Source organism: Prunus dulcis, chromosome 5 (assembly GCF_902201215.1).
Source record: "Prunus dulcis chromosome 5, ALMONDv2, whole genome shotgun sequence".
NCBI classification, from domain to species: domain Eukaryota; kingdom Viridiplantae; phylum Streptophyta; class Magnoliopsida; order Rosales; family Rosaceae; genus Prunus; species Prunus dulcis.
In genome coordinates, this window is record NC_047654.1 from 17,389,170 (window position 1) to 17,413,751 (window position 24,582).

Sequence of the window (24,582 nt, forward strand, 5' to 3'; positions counted from 1 at the left end):
TATGAAGAATAAAATTAAATATTAATCGAATCAAAAGAAACTGTTATTAGTACTTCGAAAAAGTTATGCATCACGTATAAAAATTTAAGAGAGAAATTCAACTTGGATGAGTACAATAACGTTTTTAGAGTGCCAATATCATTGTCTCTAATCCTTAAATACGTACTAAACTTATTTAAGATAAGGATATTTGATATCATCTTTAAAAAAAGGATATTTGATATTTTAGGTAGGGTATAGTCATCATCTAACCATTGGTTTCTATGCTGTGGTGTTGTCTGAATCCAAGGCCCGACTTCAGATTCTAATTGGGCTTCCAAATTAGACCCAAAATTTATTCCCGGGCCTTGCTTATTCTGAGCGAGGTTACCAAACTTATGGTTCCCAAACACACACACACACACACCCCACCCCAGGGCCTAGTTTGGGTTTGGCTCTCCCTATCTCTCTCTAACTCTCCCCAAAAACCCTATTTCATTCAGCTATATATACTTCTTTTATTCTCATTTTTCCTCTCACGCTTTCACTCTCACTCCGCGCCTTCGCCTCTCGAAACCCTAGATACCCACTCAGCCGCCGAGCAAAGCCAAAGCCATGGCAGAAACTCTCGTTCTCCGCGGAACCATGAGGGCTCACACCGACATGGTCACAGCCATCGCCATTCCGATCGACAACTCTGAGATGATCGTCTCGGCATCGCGCGACAAGTCTATCATCCTCTGGCACCTTACCAAGGATGAGAAGACTTACGGTGTTCCCCGCCGCAGGCTAACAGGCCACTCTCACTTCGTCCAGGACGTCGTCCTCTCATCCGACGGCCAGTTCGCGCTCTCTGGATCCTGGGACGGCGAGCTTCGCCTCTGGGACTTGGCTCTTGGCGTCTCTGCTCGCCGCTTTGTGGGCCATACCAAGGACGTTCTCTCCGTGGCCTTCTCGATTGACAACCGTCAGATCGTCTCGGCGTCCCGCGACCGTACGATCAAACTGTGGAACACTCTTGGTGAGTGCAAGTTCACTATCCAGGACCAAGACGGGCATGGTGATTGGGTCAGCTGCGTCCGCTTCAGCCCCAATACACTGCAGCCCACCATCGTATCCGCCTCGTGGGACAAGACTGTCAAAGTGTGGAACTTGACCAACTGTAAGCTGAGGTGCACCCTTGAAGGGCACAATGGGTATGTGAACACAGTGGCGGTTTCTCCTGATGGTTCATTGTGCGCCAGCGGAGGGAAAGATGGAGTGATTTTGCTGTGGGATTTGGCAGAAGGCAAGATGCTTTACTCACTTGGTGCTGGTGCTATTATTCACGCTCTCTGCTTCAGTCCCAACAGGTACTGGTTGTGCGCGGCAACTGAACAAAGCATTAAGATCTGGGATTTGGAGAGCAAGCAAATCGTTGAGGATTTGAAGGTTGATCTCAAAACTGAGGCTGAGAAGACAGAGGATACCCATGCTGCTACTGCTTACAAGAAGAAGGTATACGTGTTCTTTTTTATTATATACTGGTTGTATTTCTGATTTTTCAATTTTGTTAATTGATCAAATTCTCCCTTGTGTTCCATATGCGATTATGCTTTTTTAATATGTTATGATTACGTTGCTTATAGATAATTTTTCCATTTGGTATTCTGCCTTTCGTCATGTTTTGCAGTGCATTGTTTTAGAAGATATGTTGATTGTTTGATCATACCTTGTTTTGCAGTGCATTGTTTGATGATTTGTTTCTTGTGAAACAGAAACAAATGGTTTGGAATTTAAAAGGGTTTAGATTTGTGAGAAGTGGGAGGGATCAGGGGTTATAGAAATAGGGTTCTAATGCAAGTTGGTCACGTAGGCGATGAGTTTGTGTAATTTTTATTGTGTACATACTTACATACTTATGAAAAATGTATTGCAAATTTTGAAATTGACAAGCCAGCTACTAGGGAAGGCTAAATTGACTGTTTGTTTTTTTTTTCTATTGAAAAAGGATCAACAAGTGAAGGTTAATTTGGTTGGTTGTTTCCGTATATGAAAGGGATCTGCTGTTTTGGAGTGAGGTTCTTCTAGGCTCTTGCTGGAGTAGGCGTTGTACATTCTTTTTATTACCATGTCTCTAATCTAGGCGGATCCTAGAGTGGCCATGTCATCTGCAATGTGCATATAGTTAATATTAGGGCTCCTTTTTTTTGGGTTTATCAAGCGATTTTGTTTTTTTCTACTTGTAGACAATTATATAACTTGTGATTCTGTCGATTTAACTTTTGTTCCGAATTGCAGGTTATTTACTGTACAAGTTTGAACTGGAGTGCCGATGGGAGCACCCTGTTCAGCGGCTACTCCGATGGGGTAATCAGAGTTTGGGGCATTGGCCGCTAGAAAAGCTTGGGAGTAATATTCTCCATGAGGACCTATGTTATCGAGAACAGTCAGTTACTTTTTTTTTTTTGTTCTTGTAGTTGCTTCAAAGTTTATTTAGGTTTTTGTTGGAAATGTTGGACATGTTGGATTTTATCATTATGTTGACTATATGGCTTTGAGGCCTCGTTATTTTGAGCTTCAGTTTTCGAATTAAGATATTATATTGGCTTTTCATCCTCAGTTAAGCATTGAATTTGATAATCAAATTCCATATTAGTTAACAATGTTTATGTGATTACTGCCATGGCGAGATGTCATGAAACATTTACCCAACGGGGTCAAGTTTTTAGCTATAGGTGGCATTTTAGTGCTGCCTGCAAGCGGCTTGATCGAGTTTATCTTTAGTGAAGCTTAATTTTGAGCTTATTTGCTAAACTGATCGAGAACATAATAATTGTTCCATTTTAGCGCATGTATTGTCAGTTATTTTTAGAGTTAATTCACTGTAACATATTTCGATGCCCTGCCTGCCAACGTTTCCATTTGGAGATTGGGGTGATGCGAATTCTCGATTTTAACATCACTACAATACACACTAACCTGATCTCATATGATATGCTGCTGATCGTATTGTGAGAGACTTAAAATGAAATTGAACCAAAATAACCCCATACTGCTTATGTAAAGTGAACGTTTCAGCACTGAGGTAAAACTCTTAAATAAGAAAGAGAGCTGATTTACCCACTTTTCTTTGGTTCATTCACACTCCTTTGTTAGAAATTATATATTCACTCCTCTTTTGTTCACTTACATTAACTTTTTTGTTATAGTAAAAAGTATCTTTTGTTCACTTACATTAACTTTTTTGTTATAGTAAAAAGTAATAAAAAATAAAAGGGATGTAAGTGGAAAAAAATAAAAAAGGGTTAAAAAGCTGAAAATTGAGTTTGAATTCTTTTCCTTTTTTCTCTTCGCATTCAAGAGACAAACAAACGAAATTCACACCGTTAGACTGCTACGCAAAACTTAAAGCATTTACTAACATCAAATATGGCACCATTCTTCAAATTGTAAGAAAATTTATATTTTCAATGAATAGTCGCTATACAGCTGTAACTCATCAAAATTGGTTGCTCAAGGCAACCAAAGAAAATTATACGTACATCTTACAAGACTTCTCAGATAAATAGAATCCTACAAAAGCTCCAATTTTTTTTTAATTTTTGGCTAATGTGACGAAAGAGCAATCGAGGTTAACACAAGCGCCGTAGTAGCATCACTAACACAAGAATCCCAGTTCCAAATCCTCTGTATATGCTACTGTACACTTCACCTTTTTTTCTATGTCCTCACGAGCTGGTGATAACTTCAACAAAACTGACTTAGCTGGCTCATTGTCACCAGCAAAGATGATTAGAAATCCTTTTCAATGATTTGCCTGCCTGCAATAAAATGGTCCCAAACATTGCATAACCGGTTTTTTGACTTCCGTATTCTACAGTTGTACTAGCTTTTATATGGTTACTATCAAGGCCCTTTTTCATATGCAGAGATGAAAACTTCAAATATCACCTTGGCTTCTGGTTATCACCTCTGCGAGACTGACGCTGCCTGTTCTTTGATTTATTTCGCAGAAAGCAAGCAAGTGTTGTATCACCAGCCTCATGATCACCTTCTGCGCCAATGTTCACTATTTCCCTCACAGTTCCACAATGATCAACCCTATGTTGTTTTCCTATATCTACTGCACCAGGCTCATTACCAACAGCCACAAAGGGCACTTGGCTTCGATCATTAGACTGATCTACTCTTTTTGGAAGCGGCTCTGATCTTGTCGTTACACCTGAGGGAGGGCAAGCGTGAGGACCGCTTTTGGCAGTTTGAGGGTGCCTCTTCTTCAATTTCTTTTTCCTCCAGGAAGCAAGAACAACATCATCAATATCACCATCACTTTCTGGATCAATGCCCACCACTTTCCTCACAGGTTCTTGTAAGCCAGCCTTCCGCCCACTGACTAACTTTAGTCCATCAGGCTCCTTGTCACTAGCCATGATGTTACCATTCAAATGACTAGACTGCACGCTGCAAGGTGGCATTCTTTCTGAAATTCTATCATCACAATGGACCATAAACTCATCATCTTTCCGGAAAGAGACTATTTGATTTCCATCGCAAACTTTATTCATTTCAGGATGCACTTCAGATCCCTTCTCTATACTGTTTGCGGGGCACTCCTGAACAGCAGAATCAGAAGCTACAAGCTTTCTCTTCTTTTTTCCATTGATTGAGGGGACAGGGCCAAGCTTTCTCTTCTTTGATTTATTGCGTAGAAAGCAAGCAAGTGTAGTATCGTCTCCATCTGATGTTCCTACAATCTGATCTGAACAAGACATTTCCCTAGGTTCTTTGTGTGTATCCTGCTCACAATGAGTACCTTTGTGCCTTATTCGTCGCTGTTTACGAACTTTATTCTTTGTATTTGAGGCATCATGTCCATCACATGTCTCAACCTTATCAAAATTATCTATCTCAGATACCTTGGAACAACTTTGACCCTTTTTTTGCCTCCTGGATCTAATCTTCTTCGAAACTTTGCTGCATTGCACAAAAGGTATATATGGTAAGCATGAATAAAGCAGGAGTGAAATGGGGCAATATTGTATGCATTCTCCACTTGTTAATACAAGAAATATAAAATTCTAAGGAAACTCGTGGAAATATGTTGTGTTTGCTTCACCATAAAATAGGTAGGGGAAAATTGTAAAAATTTACTGGGTAAACATAATTTTCTGGGTATTTGAACATTATACCTTAATTTTCCTTTCTGCTTCCTAGAATAAGTTAAAGTTTTGGTTGAAGTAACAATTGGCGGATGAAAATCATTAGGGCCAAGGGCTGGACGTTCTGTCTCCCGATCAACAAAGTTGCACATAAGAGCCGCCTTTCTTATTCTTTTCTCTTCTTTGAGCAAGCACACGTCATCTGGAAATAACACCTTCCATCTCCTGCTCAAAATGAAAGTCAGAACAAATAAGTGCAGGCAACAAAATAAATGAATAAAACAATTTGACATAATCAGGACCTCGTACCTCCAGCACATATTATCAGTACGTCTAGGCACACATGCAGCAACTTTGGACCAGCAATATCCATATTCTGCAATGGCTTCTCTCAATCTTGAGTCCTCTTCTTCAGTCCATTCACCCCACTTCAAAGAAGGTTCTAAAGAGTTGACATATCTGCAACATAAATTGAAAATTAACAATTTTCTCAAATTGGTAGCTTCTACGCTTAACTTCAGAATGTGGTGCTGTACCTATCTCTACACTGTGCCTGAGTTCGACCAGGCACAAATTGAGCTGTTTTATTCCAATTTTTGGGGCCAAAGAGCATTTGAGCCACTTTCAGACGTTTGTCTTCCTCTGGAGTCCACCTACCTTCTCTTTTCCTGGTTGGATGAAGAGATTTCTTCCATCTGTACAGTACGAAAAATTATCATTACCATTAATGAGGCTCAGAAAATGCTGCCAGAATAAAAACCAGATTCTAATTGAGGGAAATTAAGAATGCAAAGAATGGATTAATTTTATAAGATATTCCAGGAGGAAAGACAAGAAGACTTTTCCAGTGTTTGTGTTGAGTTGAAGCCATAAGCAAAATATAATATAGAAAATAATGTTCTACAAAGTAAATTTTTTAAATCTACCAAACATAAACTTTTCCATCTCAGAAAACTTGTGTCAGAAAAAAGAATAGAGCATGAACTATCAAGTGAAGTATATAATCCTTGGTGGTGCAACAATAAAACTTCAACCTAACACCAAAACATTTAGCCATCTATATTACAGAATATTCAATGTCTATTCAGAAAGTAACTCAACTTGCATATCTCCTCAACGGGAATTACCATGCTCTTTCTTCAATATCAAAAGAATAATATGTAATGAACTTCCCAAGTCAGCAATAGACAGCTTCAAAATTTGAATAAGAAACATTCATAGAAAACTAACCTATTAGAGCATTGGGAACCAGTCCGTCCTTCCAAAGCAGAAGCAACAGATTGCCAATCACCTTCACCCAAAGCTTCTACAGCTGAGCGAAGTCTTGCATCCTCATCTTTGGTCCACTCCCGTTTCAGTATGGAAGCATTTAGGCTCCTTTGATAGCGTGCCAAGCACTGAAACGGAGTCCTGTTTGTCCCCAACAATACTGCAATATTAAACCAATTATCAATCCCCTTCTCCTGGACAAGATGCAGAAGATTCTTGTCCTCCTTCGCGGTCCATGATTTGTGATTGATTAAAGGATCCTCCCAGTTCAACCACCTGCAAGGATTAATCAGATAAATCAAGCTAAAAGAAACTAAAGAAAAGATGACCATGTGATAATCGTTATTGTGGTCAGATAAATACAAGTTACTGATAGCGTCACAGAAATCTGTGATGGCAATCATCACAGACGTGATCAACACCACTGTTTTGAGTAAAGCACATGTCATGTATGGGTCCCACCTTTTATGACCTATGCTGACCTTGCATTTTTTATCAAATCCAACAATGATAAACGTGTCTGCGATGGTGACCCCATAGACGTCTGCCAAAACTCGCTTCATTGAAGTATACGAATGCTTCAGGAAAATCAATACAGACAAAAACGCTAGTCAAGAACCGCACAGGTTGAGACGTGAAACAAAATGAAGATGAACCGCATAGGAGTGACAAACCCCTTGAACTCAGTTGCTCACTCAATCTTAGTCGTTCATCAAACGAACATTATTATTTCGATTCAGTATAGATTACCGACTAATTTTTGTGAAATTGTAAACACAACGTTTATAAGTGTGACAAATCATATACTCCGCCCAGCCCCTAGACATAAGGTCTCTTCCCAAGGTTGAAAAAAAAAATTGAAATCATAACTATTCTTAAAAATAAAAAACGGAAAAAGAAGTGTTGGCCAATAAGGTGTCGATATTGATCGGAACTTTGAAACATACAAGAGATTCAGAAACATATTATCTATTTATGTATTTACGTATGTCAACATGATGACACAAATAAACTAATTTTACATTCTCTTGCGTGACTTGAAAAATGAAGTGAATAGATTAATTAGAAAGTTTAATGGCATAACAAAAATGTACCATTACAAAAGCTCATACCTTGCTTCACATTCTCCACCAGAACGACCAACGATATACATGGAAGCCAACTGCTCCCAGTTAACCTTAGGCAGGAATTCTCTAATTTTTTCTGGGGTAATTTCAAGATCTTTGATTGAAGCCAAAATGTCATCGATATGATTAGAGTCTCCATAAGGTCCCTCAGAACAACTGTCAAGGATTATATGCAGTTAGGGAAGGCATGTTTAAGAAACAATGTGAAGTTTCATTAAATAAAAAATACAACAATGCAGTCAAGATAGTCATGTTTTCTTTTCCCAAAAGAAAAAAAGAAATCTCCTTTCTTATTCAGCCAAGAAGGAGCAAGTCAAACAAAAGTATTCTACATTTCCACTCTCCTATAAACCATAATCAATCAAATAAGTTTGACAGAGCACTTAAAAAATTAATGAAACATGCCATAAAAAATGATGAAATAAGACAGAACAAACCTCGATTCATGTACAGAAAACTGAAGCACCATTTCTTGAAATTGTTGTCTTATTCCCTTTTCAAGGGCTTTCTTTTCTGCCTTTGACCATTTTTTTCGATCTAATGAATGCAGAAATTTCGTCAATGTCATTCTGTAGTTAGCAACATGTGAATTCTCTTCTGGGCCATAAAACATAGCTGAGATCTTTTTGTCATGAGCCTGCAGAAATAATAGGTGACCCCGGCATTAGAAGGAAGCCCAAAAATATGAATAGTACAAGGCAAAAGTTTTGCAGAAACCAATCAGAACACTATTGCAAATGCCCATGCAATCCTATAAAAGTCCGCTCAAAGAAGTAAATCCTATAGAGAAAAGCTAGTAATCTAGCCAATGCAGGTATTTCCTTTCCCTCTGTTCATCCCGAAGGAATTATGTGCAGCTTTAGAATACTTACCTACCAGCTACCTCTCAATCTAAAGTAGATAACTAGTTCATATATACCAAAAAAGAAAAAGAAAAACAACTTAATAACTGATTGGGAAAGCTAGTAAACAAATAAGCAACTAACCTTTAAATCCCTAAACTTCCTTGGCCTGTTCACCAAAATTAACTGGACACGAGGATCCTTCTTTTGGGACAATGCCTCCCCTGTTCGTTTTTTGCAAGAAACTTGAAAGTCTTTAAGGATTTTGACACGTTCCTTCAGTTTTCTGTTCTCCTCAATTTTTGCTTCAATTTGGACCAACTTACTCCGGAGAAACTTCTGACTGGACCTATTCTTCTTAATGGCATCCATAAACACCTGAGCAGACTTTGGGAAGGTTGAGTATTTGGCTGGCAACGTAGATGGCCTGCAAGAATCAGATTGTTGCAACTCAATCGAAGCGGAAGGCTGTCCCTCAGCATTGTCACTCAGTGGATGGATGGCCTCACATACATCTTCAGTACCCTGAGAACTTTCATGAGCAATTTCATTGCAAGTTTCCTTCACTGGTTTGCAAGTATCTGAAAATCCAAAAACAATCAAGTTTTCTGAGGTGCAATAAAATTGTGGACGACGAGCAGATGAAAACTTGCAAAAATATGACAACAGCAAAATTGACGCACACAAAGACAACAAAACAAATGCGTATACATTGAATTTCAAGTACCGTTTTGGTAGGCTGCGAAACGTTTCTGAACGGAAAGAAGCGTTTGGAAATCGTCCTCTTCGTCGTCGGAGACAGCAGGCGGCAATGAACTCAAAGGCTTCAGAGACAGAGGCTCGCAAAAATCGGAAATATTCGAGAATCGACTCCTTATTTTCCGGAGCAACTCAATGTCATCGTCGCCTTCGTCGGAGTCGGATTCGGACCCTGAACCGGAGGCGTGGCGGGGGTCGCCGCCGCCGTGGTTGTTGTTGTTGTTGTTGGGGTTGAGGTCGTCGGGGTTCGTGCCGGTGAGCATACAGGCACGCCTTATGGCTTCCATGTCCTCGTCGAAATCTTCGTCGTCATCTTCTTCTTCTTCTTCTCTATCGCTGCCGGAAAACTGGTCCTCTTCGCTTCCGGTGAGAGGAGACATTGCGAGTCTGAGAGGCGGGGGCGTTCCGCGTAATAACGACTAACGAATGATTATTTTGCGAGTTAAATTGTGGGTTATATAAAGACGCGACGGCTTTCCAAGTTGGAGTTTGTGGCCCAACAAATGCTGGGTTTAAATATGGGCTTTTGAGTTTCTGTTTATTTTTTTTGTTAATTTGGGGCCTTGTGTTTGTAGGATGCAATCGAACCTCATCTTGGATTCTTCCTCTGCCCAAACCAAACCAGTGATAAAAATAAAATTCTATTATCCAAAAAAATAAAATTTCGTTCTTTATGTTAATAAAAATAATTTAGAAATAGAACCATTTATTATATGAGGGTAATACAATAAAAGAACCCAATTAAAGATTAATGGGATTGGGACATGAATATAACATCAAACCGCGCGGAAGCAGATATACACCAACCAACTGTTTCGCTTTTTTATGCAATGGAAAATTAAATTATAAAAGTTGATATAGATTCAAATTTCTATTAAGGATTGGATTTAATCTTCGAATTTGGTGACTTTGATCTAAGTCTTTTGATTTTTGTGCCACATAGAATTACATTCTCTTTTAAATATTTTATGATGTAATCTTTTTATTATTTTATTTTTAAAATCATTTTTGTATCTAGATCTAAGAAGCCCAAATCTTTTTATTATTATTTTATTTTTAATATTTTATGAAAATCTTTTGATTTTTGTGATACATAGAATGACAACTAATCGTTTTGGACTTAGATCTAAGAAGCCCAAATTAAATTTAGTTGTGACAATTGAAAATAAAGTTTAAGTTATTCTAAGAACAATGCTAAACTTACCACAATTTTATACCACATTGTGTGCCACATTTTTAATAGAGATGGAGCCCAAATTTCAAAAAGAACAAACAAGATAGCTAGTCGGTGGGGAAGATGAACACATTTTCCTTTTGGTAAAAGAAAAAAATAAAATATATTTTGCCACTCCTATTACTTATTATTAGGGCACGTAGTGTAGTGATGTCAAACAGTCATGAGATTTGGCACCATCAACAATATACACACGTAATAAGATTGTAAGCTGATGCTCAAGTTCAACTGAAACTGATTTTCTTTATATTTATTCCCCAGAGAAACAGAGAGATGACCAAAGCCGTGTGCAATGCACCAAACATACAGATACAGTTAGGTATGAGCATTTATGAAACGTTACATACGTTACGAGGGGCATATTTATTTATTTATTTATTTATTTATTTTTATTTTGTACATTTGATTTCGATTTTATGTAGAATTGAATTTTATTATTGCCAAGAAGATCATGTGGAATTTATTGAGTTACATAGTTTACAGACATGATGATGAGATGCGATCTCAGAATGCCCTAATTTATTATTATGTAAGCGAATGAGATGAATAAATACGGCACAACTATATATATATATATGTGTGTGAATGGGAGAATAAGGCATGAATAGCATGATACTAGATAAACGAGTCGTAACACATGATCTAATCTCAAAAATAATTTGAGTAAGAAATTCCATAAACTTAAATCATTTTATTTTCATTTCTTTCTGATATGGCGTAGACTAGTAGGTGATCACAGAGAGAGAGAGCTTCAACTTCTCAACTTTTCTCATTTTCATTTCCATATAAGGATACAGATAGTGACAAGATAGAGAAGAGTAGTTTCTGAACATTGACAAGAAAGGGGATGGATCATAAGCTGTAAGCTGTAACTGGTTGGTTGGCGCATGCAGCAATCAAGAACCCGTCTCTTTTAAATTCTTTGATACATACCTTTCACCATATAGTAATAATAGTACTCCATCTCTGCATCTTTTTTTTTTTTTTCAGAGAAAGAAAAGAAGAAGAAAGAATTAATAAGAACCATATTATTAATTCCATTTCCATACATAGAAACAGCAAATATGGCCTTCTTTCTCTCTTCTTCTTCTAACTTCGTTCATCCCCAACTCCAGCCTATTGTAGCCAAAATGACTCTCCTTGACACCTTGTTCTTCTATGTAATCTATTCTCTCTCTCTCTCTCTCTCTCTCTCTCTCTCTCTCTCTCTTATATATATATATGAATGAAGTCATGATGAATATATTTGAATCAGGTTATTCATTTTGTGGACAAGCTGGGAATATGGCACAGACTACCAGTTTTCATGGGACTTGCTTACTTGGGTATCAGAAGGCACTTGCACCAGCGTTACAATCTTTTGCATGTAGGGAGAATCAACGGTCAGAAATACGATACCGAAAGACTGTCCTATCGAACGGCTGACGGGACATGCAATCACCCTCATGATCATCTGGTCGGGAGCCAAGGAACCTGTTTCGGTCGCAACATGCCTCCCTCAACCTCACCCTATGGGGTAAAGGCTAACTCTTCACTACATCTACTCTCTTCTCTTCATATTTTGAATTAATGCATGCTTCTTCTGTTAGTTTGGCCTTCTCCCGTTTTTCTATTTTAAGTGGTAAATAATTGTCCTAATTTTGCACAGTTGCTGGAGCCTCACCCTGCAATTGTAGCCTCCAAGCTTTTGGCCAGGAAGAAATTCGTAGACAATGGGAAGCAGTTCAACATGATAGCCTGTTCATGGATACAATTCATGATTCATGATTGGGTTGATCATTTGGAGGACACTGAGCAGGTATATATATGAACAATTTTTTGATTGATTGATTAATTTCTTGCTAGAGAATATTCTCATTTTATGGTTGGTTGTGGAAGTACAGGTGGAAATTAAAGCTCCTGAAGAAATCGCAACAGGGTGCCCTCTGAAATCATTCAAGTTTTATAAGACCAAGAAAGTTCCCACGGCTTCAACTTCTTCAGACTCGGATTGCTTGAATGCAAGGACTCCCTGGTGGTAAGTATTGATCTGTTTGTTTTTTGTTTTGTAACTCTAATTAAGTCCAACGTTCAATTTCTGCATTTGATTTCTGTGGTGAACAGGGATGGGAGTGTAATTTATGGGAATAACATGGAGGGCATGCAAAGAGTAAGGACATTCAAAGATGGAAAGTTGAAGATTTCAGGAGATGGCCTTCTAGAGCATGATGAGGATGGTATTCCTATCTCCGGTGATGTTCGAAATTGCTGGGCTGGCTTCTCCCTCCTGCAAGCATTATTTGCCAAAGAACATAATGCTGTATGTGATATGCTAAAAGTAAGTTCATCTTAATTTAATTATTCTCTTTTATTTTTTCCTTATTTTTATGTCAATATATATAACTAAAAGAGTCTATCCCAAAATTTTGTTTTGTCTGTTGGCTTTGCAAAACACATTTGCTAGCAGGATTTGATCAATGTAAATCATATGTGTTGTAAAATTGTTTAGGTACATTACCCAGATTTGGATGATGAGAAGCTGTACAGGCATGCAAGACTGGTCACTTCAGCTGTCATTGCTAAAATCCACACAATTGATTGGACTGTAGAGCTCTTAAAGACTGATACTCTTCTGGCAGGGATGAGGATCAACTGGTGAATAATGAAATTGATTAAGATATATAATCTAACCAATTTAATGAATCATATTTGGAAGCAACAATGTTAAAGTAGGCTGCCTTGCCTTCTCTTGTTGAAAGAGCTTAAGTTACAACATGGATGTGCAGGGCAGTCAAATTTTTCTGTTTATTTCTTTCCAGCCCAGCATTCATTGAAAATCAGATTTTGATTGATTGTTTCTGTTGCAGGTATGGATTTTTGGGGAAGAGATTTAAAGATTTACATGGACATATATTAGGACCAATACTTAATGGATTGGTTGGCCTAAAGAAGCCCAGAGATCATGGAGTTCCCTATTCGCTGACTGAAGAGTTTGTAAGTGTGTACAGAATGCATGCCCTGCTACCAGATAAACTCATCCTTAGGGACATTGAGTCTACAGCTTCTGAAGACAAATGTCCTCCAATACTTGAAGAGTATATATCTGTCTTTCCCATCTTAATTCACTCTGTATTTCCATAAGGCAGCATGAGGGTGAAGTTTTCTCAGTCTTTTTCTTTTGTGTTTCTGTTTAAAGACCTAGCTTTAGCATTTCATGCAAAGCAAATATCAAAATAGGCATTTAGAATTGATATGTCCTGTTAATACTTTGTTCCTTGGTGCTGCATTGTAGAGTACTCATTAAATGTCGCAAGGCCACAATGAAAGCATATGCATGACTGGCTGCTGATATGTTACAGGGTGCTTATGAGAGATATGGCGGGTAAGGAGGGAGAACGAAGACTGTCGACAATTGGAATGGAGCAGATGCTCGTATCGATGGGTCACCAGGCATGTGGAGCTATCACATTATGGAATTATCCATCATGGATGAGGAACCTCATTGCACATGATGTTAATGGAGAAGATAGAGCCGATCCAGTTGATATGGCTGCATTAGAAAGTAAACTATATTTCTTGCTTTCAATTCTCCTTTTGCCTTAATTTTAGAACACGGTTTATTAAGAGGTTTGAATATTTGTCTCATAACTCTTGAATCATGAATGGTTATTAGTTTATAGAGACAGAGAGAGAGGAGTTGCCCGGTACAACGAGTTCAAAAGGAACCTGCTGATGATTCCTATTAACAAGTGGGAAGATTTGACAGATGATAAAGAAGTTGTTGAGGCTCTGAAGGAGGTGTATGGAGATGATGTGGAGAAGCTTGATTTGCAAGTGGGTCTACATGCAGAGAAGAAGATAAAGGGCTTTGCCATTAGTGAGACAGCTTTCTTCATCTTTCTACTTATTGCATCAAGGTATATAATACATGCTCAAAACCTCACCTTACAAATTAAACAAAATGCCTGCATTTCTTTTGTTTTTGTGTCTGAATATTTGGTGATGTACTTTTAGGAGGCTAGAAGCTGATCGTTTCTTCACAACCAATTTCAACTCCAAAACATACACAGAGAAAGGCCTTGAATGGGTTAACAAGACAGAGACTTTGAAGGATGTGATTGATAGGCATTTCCCTGATATGACAAGAAGATGGATGAAGTGTTCAAGTGCCTTTTCAGTATGGGATTGGGAGCCAAACCCAGAAAGCTATATACCCTTATATTTGAGACCAGCTCCATAATTATGTTTGTCATGAAGGTTCCTGGAGTTTGGAAATCTTGTGATATATAGTGCAATTTCGCTATATATAAGAAGCAAGATAGTTTTGTGTAATATATGGGAGCTCAAACCGATCTGTATATATAGGAAGGATAGGAAGCATGTGGCGTTTATATCCTCAATAAATAATACCAGTCTCAGATAGTTTGTTGTCTATCTTATTCAACTTGTGTGTTTTGATGAATCTATCTAATCACATAATATCACATGTTTCTAACCGTTAAAACTCTTGTAAATTTGAATTGCTTCCGAAATTTGAATCAATTATAAAAGTAAATTTATTCGGGACAGACGATGGTTAGGCCAGTTGATTAGGCAGTGAGTATGTCCTCTTGTACCCAAGTTTGAATCTCCATCCTCTTAGGGCTCGTTTAAATTATTGTTTTTATTAAAATAAAAAAAAAATAAAAAAAAGGGATCAAAATCTTAAAGAACAAAGTAAATTTGGGCTTCGGTTATTGGTCAAAACTTTTGGTGTGTTGTTGTGTAGCTCATACGCGACCCAGTACCCCACACAGGACGCTTGGGGTCCTGGAGATTATTGGGCTTTTGCGTCGTTCCATTGTTGGGCTTCGGCATAACTCATACACGAAACATTTTTCAAAAGAAAGCGCGGGAGTTTTCAACCAAATTTAGCGGTAAAAGAAGAATAGCCGAAAGCCGTCCAAAATCACCGAACCAATCCTATTCCGCCACTTCAACTTGAAGAAACTTTTCTTGATCCTCATGCCAACGTGGCCATCTCTCATTGGTTTGTGTGAAGCATTTACCAACAGACCTGTTGGGTTTAGCTCTCAGTATCAAATTTGCAATTTTGTGTCGTTGCCTCCTCACTTCGCCATTTGCTCCTCTTCCCGCCGTTTTCTCTCAACATTAAGCTCTTCGTTTCTTCATTTCTTACAAAGCAAAAATTTATAATTTAAAATAATAAAAATAATCAGAGGACCCAGAAAACCTAAAAATAGAAAAAGGAAAAACCCTAAACCCAGAGGTGAAGGAGCAACAACCAAATGGGTATCAAAGATCTTCTCAGATTCATGAAACCTTATATTTCACCCATTCATATCAAGAAATATGCCGGCAAGCGCGTAAGTAGCAATCCCATGTTTTAGTTTTCGATTTTCTCAGTTTGATTCTGAATTGGGTCTCTCTTATAATCATTCCATTTTATTTCTCAAACTGAAATGTGAGTGTTTTGTAAATTTATTTGCAGGTGGGTATCGACGCCTATTCATGGATTCACAAAGGAGGTAAACATGCTGCTTCGATTTCCTTTTGGGTCAGTTGGATGATGTGATTTCATTGGTTTATCTATTTATTAATGTTATTATTTTTTTCTGCAGCATATTCATGTAGTTTGGAGCTTTGTATGAATTCAAATAGCGAAAGGAAATTGAAATACATAGATTATTTTATGCACCGAATAAATCTGCTTCGTCACCATAAGATAACCCCAGTAGTCGTCTTTGATGGTGGCAATGTACCATGTAAGGCTGCCACTGCAGAGGAGCGCCACAGGCACGTTTCCACAATACCCCTTTTTTTTCTCCATCTTGTTATTATTTTTCTTTTTAAACGTGTTCATGTTATTAATGCACAAACTGTTACTGATTCAGGAGAAGAAAGACTAATCATGATTTGGCAATGGCAAAATTTAAGGAAGGGGATATTAGAGCTGCCACTGAGCTCTTCCAGGTATTTATTTAATTTTGTTCACCAAGTGTGTTGCATATCTAGATCCTATATCGTAAATCATTTACTGTTGTTTGTGCTCTTCTTCTGGCCAGTTCATTTTCAGAAATGAATTGGGTTTGTGTTATTTAGAATCTTGGATATAGTGAGCTGCATAAACTTTGAGCCCAAGACATCACTAGGACTTATGTATTACTTTGTCTTCTTTTACTCATTGCTTAGTTTTGAAACTTACAATTATCGTGACTAGCTAACGTGATTTATCATTCCTCCAAACTATTAACTCAAGATTCTATGGGAAGTTCAGAAAACATGGTAGGCATAGAAAGTGTTCAGAGTTAAATTGGGGTTCTATTACGAGATCATAATTTCTCCGCATTATGTTGAGTACTAATTCATCTTTGACATCAGTTTTTCTTGTTCTTAAATGTTGTATATATCTGAAGTATCTACTGTGTTTGTTTCTTCACTTGTAGAGGGCAGTGAGTGTAACTCCATCTATGGCACATCAACTAATACAGGTACTTTACTTGATGCATGTTCTGTTTTCCTGCAAAGTTCTAATTCAATTATGATACCAGAGCCTTTTCATTTCTTTTTTTATTCTTGGATTCAAACCCAACCCTGAGTCCTGAGTAATTTTGTGCACTATTGGCCTTTCAGATTCTGAGATCAGAGAATATTGAATTTGTAGTGGCTCCATATGAGGCTGATGCACAGCTAGCATTCCTGTCCAATCTCGAAGCAGAGAAGGGTGGAATTGCTGCAGTTATTACAGAGGATAGTGATCTAGTGGCATATGGTTGCCAAGCTGTAAGAATCTCCATGAAATTTTGATATGATGCAGATAGAGGTCAAATCCTCTCCTGATGACTTCATTTTGATCATGTATCATTGAATTTGCTGCTGTTTTTTTGTTTTGATTTGCATTGGTTGCAAACAGGTTGTCTTTAAGATGGACCAATATGGTAACGGTGAAGAGATGGTGCTGGAGAATGTTTTTAATCCAGTGGGCCGTACACCTTCCTTCCAAAATTTTGATCAGGAATTATTCACGGGTTAGTTCAATCTGACACTGGAGCTCTTTTATATGCGTATGTTTTAAATGAAAACATCTATGTAGCTGCGTCATCCATAAACCATCATCTGAAACAGTAACAAAATGTGCACAACATAAATTACTTTTGTATAAGCAACTTCTGCACCTCACACTGATATTGAGTATTGTTCCCTTGATACAGGGCCATCCCTTTTTTCCAACCAAAATTTTCTTTTAGGCTTGCTACAGTCTTGAAAACATGTTTCTATTGTCATGAGGATAGAACATATCTCAATGGCTCTAATAAGCATTTCCACGGCATGAACCAGCTTATAATCTTGCATTTTTACAGGTATGTGTGTCTTGGCAGGCTGTGATTTCCTTCCATCTGTTCATGGTATTGGGATTGCAAAAGCTTATGCCTTGGTTTCTAAGTATCGTAACTTAGATCGTGTAAGTGCGCAGTACAGCTTCTTAAAATGTCAACATAATTATTAATTGTATACATACATGTTTTCTCAATATCTTATGTTTATAATTTATTTTCCTATTATTTTAGAACTGTTTATGATGCCTTATGCTTCATTTCTTGGTGGCACGCTTGCAGGCTCTATCAGTTTTGAAATCGCAGAAGGGCAATCAAATGCCTGAAGATTACCCCAAATGTTTCAAAGAAGCACTTGCAGTTTTTCAGCATGCTCAAATGTGAGTAATATGAAAGTAGCATACTGAGTAACAAATATACTGGCCTTTTCTATTTGTTTACAGTAGTGACTCCTGCTGGCCTTTTTATACTTCCATGTAGATTTGATGCCGAAAAGAAAAAGGTCAAACATATGAAAGCCATTCCAGAAAAGCTTGTGCAGTCTCTAGATGGAGAACTTGATTTCCTCGGACCGTATCTTTTTGTTCCTAATCTCTTATTATTTCGATGTTAAATAGTTCTTGCCCCATATCTGCATTTATTTTCCTTGACCAATTACAAATTGCACTAGAGAAATGCCTCCATCAGTAGCTACTGCAATTGCTGAAGGAAACTTGGACCCCATAAATATGAAGGCATTTGATCATTTCCCAGCTTCTAGACATCATCAAGAACCTATTAAGAGCCAAAATATTGGTCAAATTCAGAGACCTGAGACTGCTGTGGTAGCTGCAGAAGATAGCTGTTTTGTAAGCTTTTCCTCCCATAAAAGCCGAAGGAAAGATAGTACAGGGCCTACAGGCAAGTTTCTTTAATTCTTCCCCACTTAACACACCTGCGCTTTCTTATATGTTGTTTAACACAATGAAATCTACTGTTTTTGACTCAAATTCCAAACTTTTGTTCTACAGAAAGGCAGAATCCTGTTTCAAATGAAAATAAGTATTTGAATGAATCTGCAGCACTTGCAAAGCTAATTGTGCCATCGACAAATAATGTAACAGTGGAGAGCACAATAGCACCCAACACCATCCCGTTAAAGGTTCGCCACAACAATCCATTCAAGAAACGGAAAGATGATGTTCACTCAGATCAAATAGGGAGCAAAACTAAACAAGTTTCAAGTGAAGCTGAGGTGGAAATTTCGGACACCTTGAATGTCTCTCCCAGTAACATCAAAACTAAAGTTGTTAACAATGTTCCTTCCAGAAAAAGGAAAAATGATATTATCTTAGAGCATGTAGAAAGCATTGGGGAAGAGGTTTCAGTGGTGACAGAGATAGAGTCTTCAGACATATTGTGTGTAACTCCAGAGTCCCAGGGAAGTGTAAACTCTAAGCTTCCCAAGGGAAAAAGGATAGTGAAAAATGAGAAGTTGAAGAGAAGCAGCTTCAAGAGTTCAGGGAATAAAAATAGCAGTATCTTGAATTTCTTTTCTCGTGTATGATTACTTTATTTCTCTATAAATTATTGTTTCTATTCTCTTGTTTTAATTTTGGGCACTTTTGGCCACTTTTGTTGAGCTGTTGTTATATTTGAAAGGCTAATCTACGAGTAAATCATGAGCGCGGTGTCTTCGGATGTGTTTTTTAAATCCCACATCGAAGAAGCACGCAAGGGAAGCAGGAAGTAGAAGATATAAAAGCCAAGGAAAGCAACCTGATTTCTCACTTACCTGGACGGGGTCAATGGGCGATCAAGAAGGCCCATAGCCTAGGTTGGTGACCTCCATTGCACTTTGGAGGGGTGCTCTCCTATGGTCTCCCCAAGTGGGAGAGCCAACGTCATAATTTGTGTTAGTGGGGGCCTGCGTTCGCGCGGCCCCTTTCAACTCTCTAGTTCAACCTTGTGTGACTGTGTCTTTAATTTAAAAATCTAAGGCCTTGTTTCTTTGATTTAAAAATTAAAGAAATCGCACCATCACTAAAAGTAGGATTATCTTTTAAACCAATCCGACTCTCCCAAACGAGGCCTTATTATCTATACTTGGCAAAACAAGAGGTTCTTAGTTAATTAAATTGACAGAAAAAGATTACATTTTGTTCATCAACAATACCAGACAAGAAGCATAAGGCGAGGGGTTTCCATTTGTTATTATTCCCCACCAACAATACTAGACTAGAAGCTAGTGCTTGGTTTTGGTGAGTAGCTTCTTGAACCAGTAGGCGGACATTTTTGGGTATCTCTCGAGGGTTTTGAAATCAACATAGACTATGCCAAATCTTGAAGTGTATCCCAACCTCCATTCAAAGTTGTCGAGCAATGACCACGCGAAGTAGCCCAGCACATTGGCTCCTTCATCAACTGCCTTCTTCAGCTGAATCATATAGCTCTTGTAGAACTTGATCCTTGTGGTGTCGTGCAATACCTCTGCACGTGTCCAATTGCCAGGATTATCCATGCCTGCAAAATCACAACAAATCAATTGATCATCTTCTAACAAAACAAAACGAAAAAAAGAAGAAATGAGAAGATCCTCTACCATTTTCAGATAAAATCACTGGTGGGTTTCCATAATGTTCTTTTATGTACGTTAAAGCTTTGTACAAACCCCACGGTACTTGGTAGAGCCAACTAGAATATGCCTGCAGATGTTCAGCTCATCTCATGTCAAATTAAACCAGTGAGTTCATAATAATGCTTTTTAAGTGAATGGAAGTAACGTGTGTTTGGATTGGATGGTAAATTACCCTAGGACCAATAGGCACTCCATTCTTCTTATCTGAAAATTGCATGAGAGATACAGAATGGTTAAGAAAATAAGATGAGCATTTTTATGTATTATTTGTATCACAACATATCTATAGGTAAAGACTGTATGTATGTATGTATCTTTATCTTACAAGCAAATCCTGCATTCCAGTCCTGCTGGTACCCCAAGACCTTTGGTTTTGATTGATGTGGGTCGTACATGTAGTAAGCAGTATATTGGTTGATGCCAACAAAATCCATTGAGCCCTTCACCATTTTAACCTCCTCTTTGGTGAACTTAGGTAGCCTATCACCAACTATTTCTTGGATTGTTCTTGGATACTCTCCATACACAATGGGATGGATGAACCTGTTAGTTAAAAGCCAATCTCACAATGTCAGTTGTGAATTTTATCTGATAAAATTCGTTAATAGGATAAGAATGCATCGAATTCGTTAACATAAAACGAACGTGTAAGCATGTGCTTGCCATGTTAATTAAGTTTTCTTACCATCCAACATGAAAGTCTCTGGCCCTCTGAGCCGCATAGTTGTCAGCCTTTGATCTGGTAAGAGGCTCATACCAAACAAAATCCAAGAGAATACCAATTCTTCCTTTTTGTACCTTCTGAAAACATAAAGCAGCAAATTTAAGAACAAAACTAATTTCAAGAATCAAGTTGAGGTCAATGTTTCTCTGACCTGATACTTCTCACGGTATCTCTGAACTGCAGCTCCATGTGATAAAATCAAATGATGAGCAGCGATATAAGGCTCGGTGGATGAATTTCCAGCTGTGCAGTTTCCATATGCTTTGGAACACCGTGCCGGAGCAAAGAAACCATTATCATAGCCAAGAGCAGCCACCACTCTAGGCTCATTAAAGGTCATCCAGTTCTTCACTCTGTCTCCAAATGTCTTGAAACAAAACTCTGCATAGTCAGCAAAATCTTTCCTGCCAAGTTTAGAAGCACATCTCAGACCATTTAATTCTCTGAGGGCAGCAGAAAATATGATATGGATTTTCTGAGTTATAGTGTCATAGCACTTACACTACTTCGTCATTTAACAATCCCAAGTACTTCTTCTCGAGTGCAAGGGGAAGATCATAATGGTATAAGTTTGCATAGGGAGTAATGCCTGCAAAAACAAAACACATAAAAGAATCAAATCACAAAATGATATGAATTAATTAGTTGCATAAGTTTTGATTTACATAATTTAATTACCTCTTTTGATCAAGTAGTTAATTAACCGGTTGTAGTATGCAACTCCTTTCCAGTTGACTTTCCCAGTACCATCTACATTATACATACATAGATTAAGAATTAAATCAACAAATTAAAAATAAAAGTGACATAATTAAAAAGAGAGTGGATGATTTACCTGGGAAAATTCTGGACCATGATATTGAGAACCGATAGGCATCGAAATTTAGATTTGCCATGAGATCAACATCTTGCTGTAACAACAATAAAAGTTTTTCATTTTCATATTTTTAACCAGAAATAATAAAGTGTTTGTAGATTGTCTGTCTATGTCTGTGCATGTGTGGCACTTGTTGGCTCACGGTCCTCTATCTTCTTTGAAAAAACCAAACTTTTTTTTTTTTTTTTCCTGAGAATTGAAAAAAAAAAAAAAAAAAAAACTTACTTTGTACCGGTGATACTGGTCCACAGCGACTTCTCCTGTACCATTATTGGCAACAATTCCTATATCCATAAAAAATAAAATCTCAGATACAAATATAAATAAATTGAATTATAATTAACTGGTAAAAATAAAAGAAGTGGAATTAATTAAAATTGAGTACCGGGAATTTTAATAAACTCATCCCAAATGCTGGGGCCACGACCCTCCTTGTGGGCCATGCCTTCGACTTGATAAGCGGAAGTCGCCGTTCCGAAGACAAAGCCCTTGGGGAAGCTGGCTCTGCTCAGCCCACCGGTGTCCAAATTGAGACTCTCTGGATCAAGGACTGGAGCTTCATTGTGCTCAGTTGCATGCGCGATGCACTGGATAACAAGAAGAAGACTAAGCAACAACAATGGGGCTCTCATCTTAAACACAAAGCAGCACAAGGTAAAAAGGAAACTGAGAGAGAGAGAGAGAGAGAGAGAGAGAGAGAGCACAGTGCAGTGTGGATATGAAAAGTGGAGAGGAGAGTGGTGTTTTTATAGATAAAGAAGAGTGGGCAGTGAGCAGAATAATAATATAATTTTTTACGAGTTTCCTAAAAGAAACGTACAAAAAATTGGAAATGGAAATGGAGTGGTATCACATCACAAGTCACGCACACCTGGTCCTTGCCTGAGGCTGGGGCTGGGGGTACCTCTACACCACCCCTACGTGGGATGGGATGGGACCATCCAACAAGAAAAGGGCATCTGCAAAGTTTAGTTGATTATTACTGTAAAAAATATACATGTTAAGTTCCATATGTGGTAATTTCACAGATGTAAAATATACATGTTAGGTTCCATATGTGGTAATTTCACAGATGGAAAATAATTCACGTAAAAGTTATCCGTACAAGTAAGTTCCACGTGTGAATTTTATCTATACAGTATTCAGATAAGTTTTTATCTTTGCGCATGACAGACAAATTCATGCGTAATATATCTGGTTTAATTAGAACATAATCCGAGCACTTCACAGTCGTCAGCTTATGGAGTCTTTGGGCGAGAGTGCGTTCCGTCTCCGCCTTCTGTCTTTAGATTGTCCACCATTGTAACCGGCTCTGAGACCTGTTTTTCTCCTACGACCTATTTGGCACTGATAGGAAGAGATCGGATGGCTCTGAGTTTGCCCACTCTCAATATATTGACAGTGATTGATTAAGGGCAACAATAAAATATTATGCACACGATTTGTCATTCATTTACTAATAAAAAAAGGCTGGGTAAATTGGGCAAGTTGGAATGTCTTTTTCTCATGCGTCGGCAGCAGCAACCGCACAATTTATTCTGGAGCTATGTGTTCTTGTCATTCTATAACGATCTGAAATCATGAAATCTCATAGAAGGATATTAGAGTAGAGTAGCTTCAAAATATTCATTTTCGTCAAGATTTTCTACTAAACAAATGATTTAGTCAAAAGTCGATATTCATCATTTCGTCATGTGGCAGGCAGCACCCCTTTAGAGATCTCAATTTCATTATTACATAAACTTTGAGAACCTAATTGACGTGACAAATGCTTCCTTTATTATATTTTTTTTGTCATTTCAGATCTCATTTATTCACAACAAATAATAATGCATTTTTATATTAAAATAGTAATTATAATTATTTTGCCTTCGATTTGGGAAAAATAATAATTTCATTGGTTTTCCCAAGTAACCACTAATTAGGTAGGGTTGATCCATGCTCCATCCATTGTATGACAATATCTCATTGGGATTAGACCAATGGAATGAACCATCTATCCCTTCTCTCTTCTTTCTTATTTTATTCTTGAAAGCTACATAAAGTTATGGTCCCTCTGTCCGTGTCTCTTGTATGCAATATTTCATTCTCTCCTTTGGATTTCACATTATTTTAATTTTCTGGATTTTTATGGTTTCCGTTGAATTTATCTAACAGGGCATCATGTAGATTAATCTATGGACTTGGTGTTGGTGTTGGTGTTGCCAAGTCAATGACAAAGTCCAGGATTTGGGCCACACAGGTTCTTACATCGGTGATGTTACGGTGGTCCATTTTGAAAGCACGCAGGCAGACCCAATTGTTGTTGAAAAGTACGTGAATTATGTCTTTGTCACGTGAACTTGAATTTTGGATTGTAACAGACAACTTATCGAGCCTGCTACTTGATACTTCAATAATTCACTATCAAATTCCCAAGTCTTTGCGACCCAAGAAATCCGACGAAATAACAATAAGATAATAAATAGTCTTTGCTCAATTATTTGCTTATTGTGGGGTTCCAAAAAGTCATTTTTTATTCCGGTAGTTAGCTCTTTTTATTATTTTGCTTCTCATAATTTCAAAAAATTTAATTTTATCAATGTAATTTTAAATTCGACTATAAGGTCATAAATTCTGTCAAATTACTCTTAATTATATATGTCAAACGTCAAGCTCAAAACCTAACGGAATTCAAAAGAATTTGACTGAATTTGTAAC

The 24,582-nt window shown here is 37.8% G+C and overlaps 5 protein-coding genes and 1 non-coding gene across 6 annotated transcripts; 4 read left to right on the plus strand and 2 right to left on the minus strand.

Annotated features, from left to right (window-relative positions):
• Positions 1 to 412: 412 nt before the first annotated feature.
• On the plus strand, positions 413 to 2,606 carry LOC117627272 (guanine nucleotide-binding protein subunit beta-like protein). Its single transcript, XM_034359261.1, has 2 exons — positions 413 to 1,476; positions 2,260 to 2,606. Exons 1-2 carry the CDS (start codon positions 595 to 597, stop codon positions 2,356 to 2,358), a joined length of 981 nt encoding a protein of 326 aa, XP_034215152.1. The 5' UTR covers positions 413 to 594; the 3' UTR covers positions 2,359 to 2,606.
• A 799-nt stretch (positions 2,607 to 3,405) lies between these two features.
• LOC117628452 lies at positions 3,406 to 9,529 on the minus strand. Its single transcript, XM_034360910.1, has 9 exons — positions 9,086 to 9,529; positions 8,503 to 8,939; positions 7,954 to 8,153; positions 7,502 to 7,672; positions 6,351 to 6,665; positions 5,657 to 5,815; positions 5,430 to 5,579; positions 5,151 to 5,345; positions 3,406 to 4,935 (listed from the first exon to the last, which is right to left on the minus strand). The coding sequence occupies exons 1-9, from the start codon at positions 9,495 to 9,497 to the stop codon at positions 3,909 to 3,911; spliced, it is 3,066 nt and encodes a 1,021-aa protein (XP_034216801.1). The 5' UTR covers positions 9,498 to 9,529; the 3' UTR covers positions 3,406 to 3,908.
• A 1,834-nt stretch (positions 9,530 to 11,363) lies between these two features.
• On the plus strand, positions 11,364 to 14,769 carry LOC117628082 (alpha-dioxygenase 2). Its single transcript, XM_034360449.1, has 10 exons — positions 11,364 to 11,511; positions 11,607 to 11,867; positions 12,000 to 12,149; positions 12,235 to 12,368; positions 12,455 to 12,668; positions 12,840 to 12,985; positions 13,198 to 13,425; positions 13,690 to 13,892; positions 14,004 to 14,247; positions 14,345 to 14,769. The coding sequence occupies exons 1-10, from the start codon at positions 11,416 to 11,418 to the stop codon at positions 14,568 to 14,570; spliced, it is 1,902 nt and encodes a 633-aa protein (XP_034216340.1). The 5' UTR covers positions 11,364 to 11,415; the 3' UTR covers positions 14,571 to 14,769.
• A 668-nt stretch (positions 14,770 to 15,437) lies between these two features.
• Positions 15,438 to 19,255, plus strand: LOC117628406 (exonuclease 1). Its single transcript, XM_034360856.1, has 12 exons — positions 15,438 to 15,696; positions 15,822 to 15,858; positions 15,952 to 16,126; positions 16,225 to 16,303; positions 16,777 to 16,821; positions 16,964 to 17,113; positions 17,244 to 17,358; positions 17,710 to 17,792; positions 17,947 to 18,044; positions 18,145 to 18,237; positions 18,335 to 18,564; positions 18,675 to 19,255. The coding sequence occupies exons 1-12, from the start codon at positions 15,619 to 15,621 to the stop codon at positions 19,208 to 19,210; spliced, it is 1,719 nt and encodes a 572-aa protein (XP_034216747.1). The 5' UTR covers positions 15,438 to 15,618; the 3' UTR covers positions 19,211 to 19,255.
• Positions 19,256 to 19,430: 175 nt separating this feature from the next.
• On the plus strand, positions 19,431 to 19,591 carry LOC117629425. The gene has a single exon (XR_004586087.1). It is a non-coding gene; the product is annotated as a U1 spliceosomal RNA (small nuclear RNA).
• Positions 19,592 to 19,749: 158 nt separating this feature from the next.
• On the minus strand, positions 19,750 to 22,728 carry LOC117627723 (beta-glucosidase 44). The gene is made up of 11 exons (XM_034359930.1): positions 22,268 to 22,728; positions 22,108 to 22,166; positions 21,841 to 21,916; positions 21,684 to 21,755; positions 21,507 to 21,594; positions 21,157 to 21,409; positions 20,967 to 21,082; positions 20,607 to 20,824; positions 20,454 to 20,485; positions 20,246 to 20,348; positions 19,750 to 20,166 (listed from the first exon to the last, which is right to left on the minus strand). The coding sequence occupies exons 1-11, from the start codon at positions 22,512 to 22,514 to the stop codon at positions 19,889 to 19,891; spliced, it is 1,542 nt and encodes a 513-aa protein (XP_034215821.1). The 5' UTR covers positions 22,515 to 22,728; the 3' UTR covers positions 19,750 to 19,888.
• Positions 22,729 to 24,582: the final 1,854 nt, after the last annotated feature.

Bases quoted from the DNA above. Each gene is read 5' to 3' on its own strand.
- LOC117628082 (XM_034360449.1), top strand. From the start codon at position 11,416: ATGGCCTTCTTTCTCTCTTCTTCTTCTAACTTCGTTCATCCCCAACTC. The intron at 11,512-11,606 runs GTAATCTATTCT...TATTTGAATCAG, and splicing joins TTGACACCTTGTTCTTCTAT to GTTATTCATTTTGTGGACAA. The intron at 12,986-13,197 runs GTGAATAATGAA...TTTCTGTTGCAG, and splicing joins GCAGGGATGAGGATCAACTG to GTATGGATTTTTGGGGAAGA.
- LOC117628406 (XM_034360856.1), top strand. From the start codon at position 15,619: ATGGGTATCAAAGATCTTCTCAGATTCATGAAACCTTATATTTCACCC. The intron at 15,697-15,821 runs GTAAGTAGCAAT...ATTTATTTGCAG, and splicing joins AGAAATATGCCGGCAAGCGC to GTGGGTATCGACGCCTATTC. The intron at 15,859-15,951 runs GTAAACATGCTG...TTTTTTCTGCAG, and splicing joins TTCATGGATTCACAAAGGAG to CATATTCATGTAGTTTGGAG.
- LOC117628452 (XM_034360910.1), bottom strand. From the start codon at position 9,497: ATGTCTCCTCTCACCGGAAGCGAAGAGGACCAGTTTTCCGGCAGCGAT. The intron at 5,346-5,429 runs GTACGAGGTCCT...CATTTTGAGCAG, and splicing joins ACTGATAATATGTGCTGGAG to GAGATGGAAGGTGTTATTTC. The intron at 4,936-5,150 runs GTATAATGTTCA...TGTGCAATGCAG, and splicing joins AAGCAGAAAGGAAAATTAAG to CAAAGTTTCGAAGAAGATTA.
- LOC117627723 (XM_034359930.1), bottom strand. From the start codon at position 22,514: ATGAGAGCCCCATTGTTGTTGCTTAGTCTTCTTCTTGTTATCCAGTGC. The intron at 21,756-21,840 runs GTAAATCATCCA...TGTATAATGTAG, and splicing joins ATGGTCCAGAATTTTCCCAG to ATGGTACTGGGAAAGTCAAC. The intron at 21,410-21,506 runs GTAAGTGCTATG...TAAACTTGGCAG, and splicing joins TTGTTAAATGACGAAGTAGT to GAAAGATTTTGCTGACTATG.
- LOC117627272 (XM_034359261.1), top strand. From the start codon at position 595: ATGGCAGAAACTCTCGTTCTCCGCGGAACCATGAGGGCTCACACCGAC. The intron at 1,477-2,259 runs GTATACGTGTTC...TCCGAATTGCAG, and splicing joins CTACTGCTTACAAGAAGAAG to GTTATTTACTGTACAAGTTT.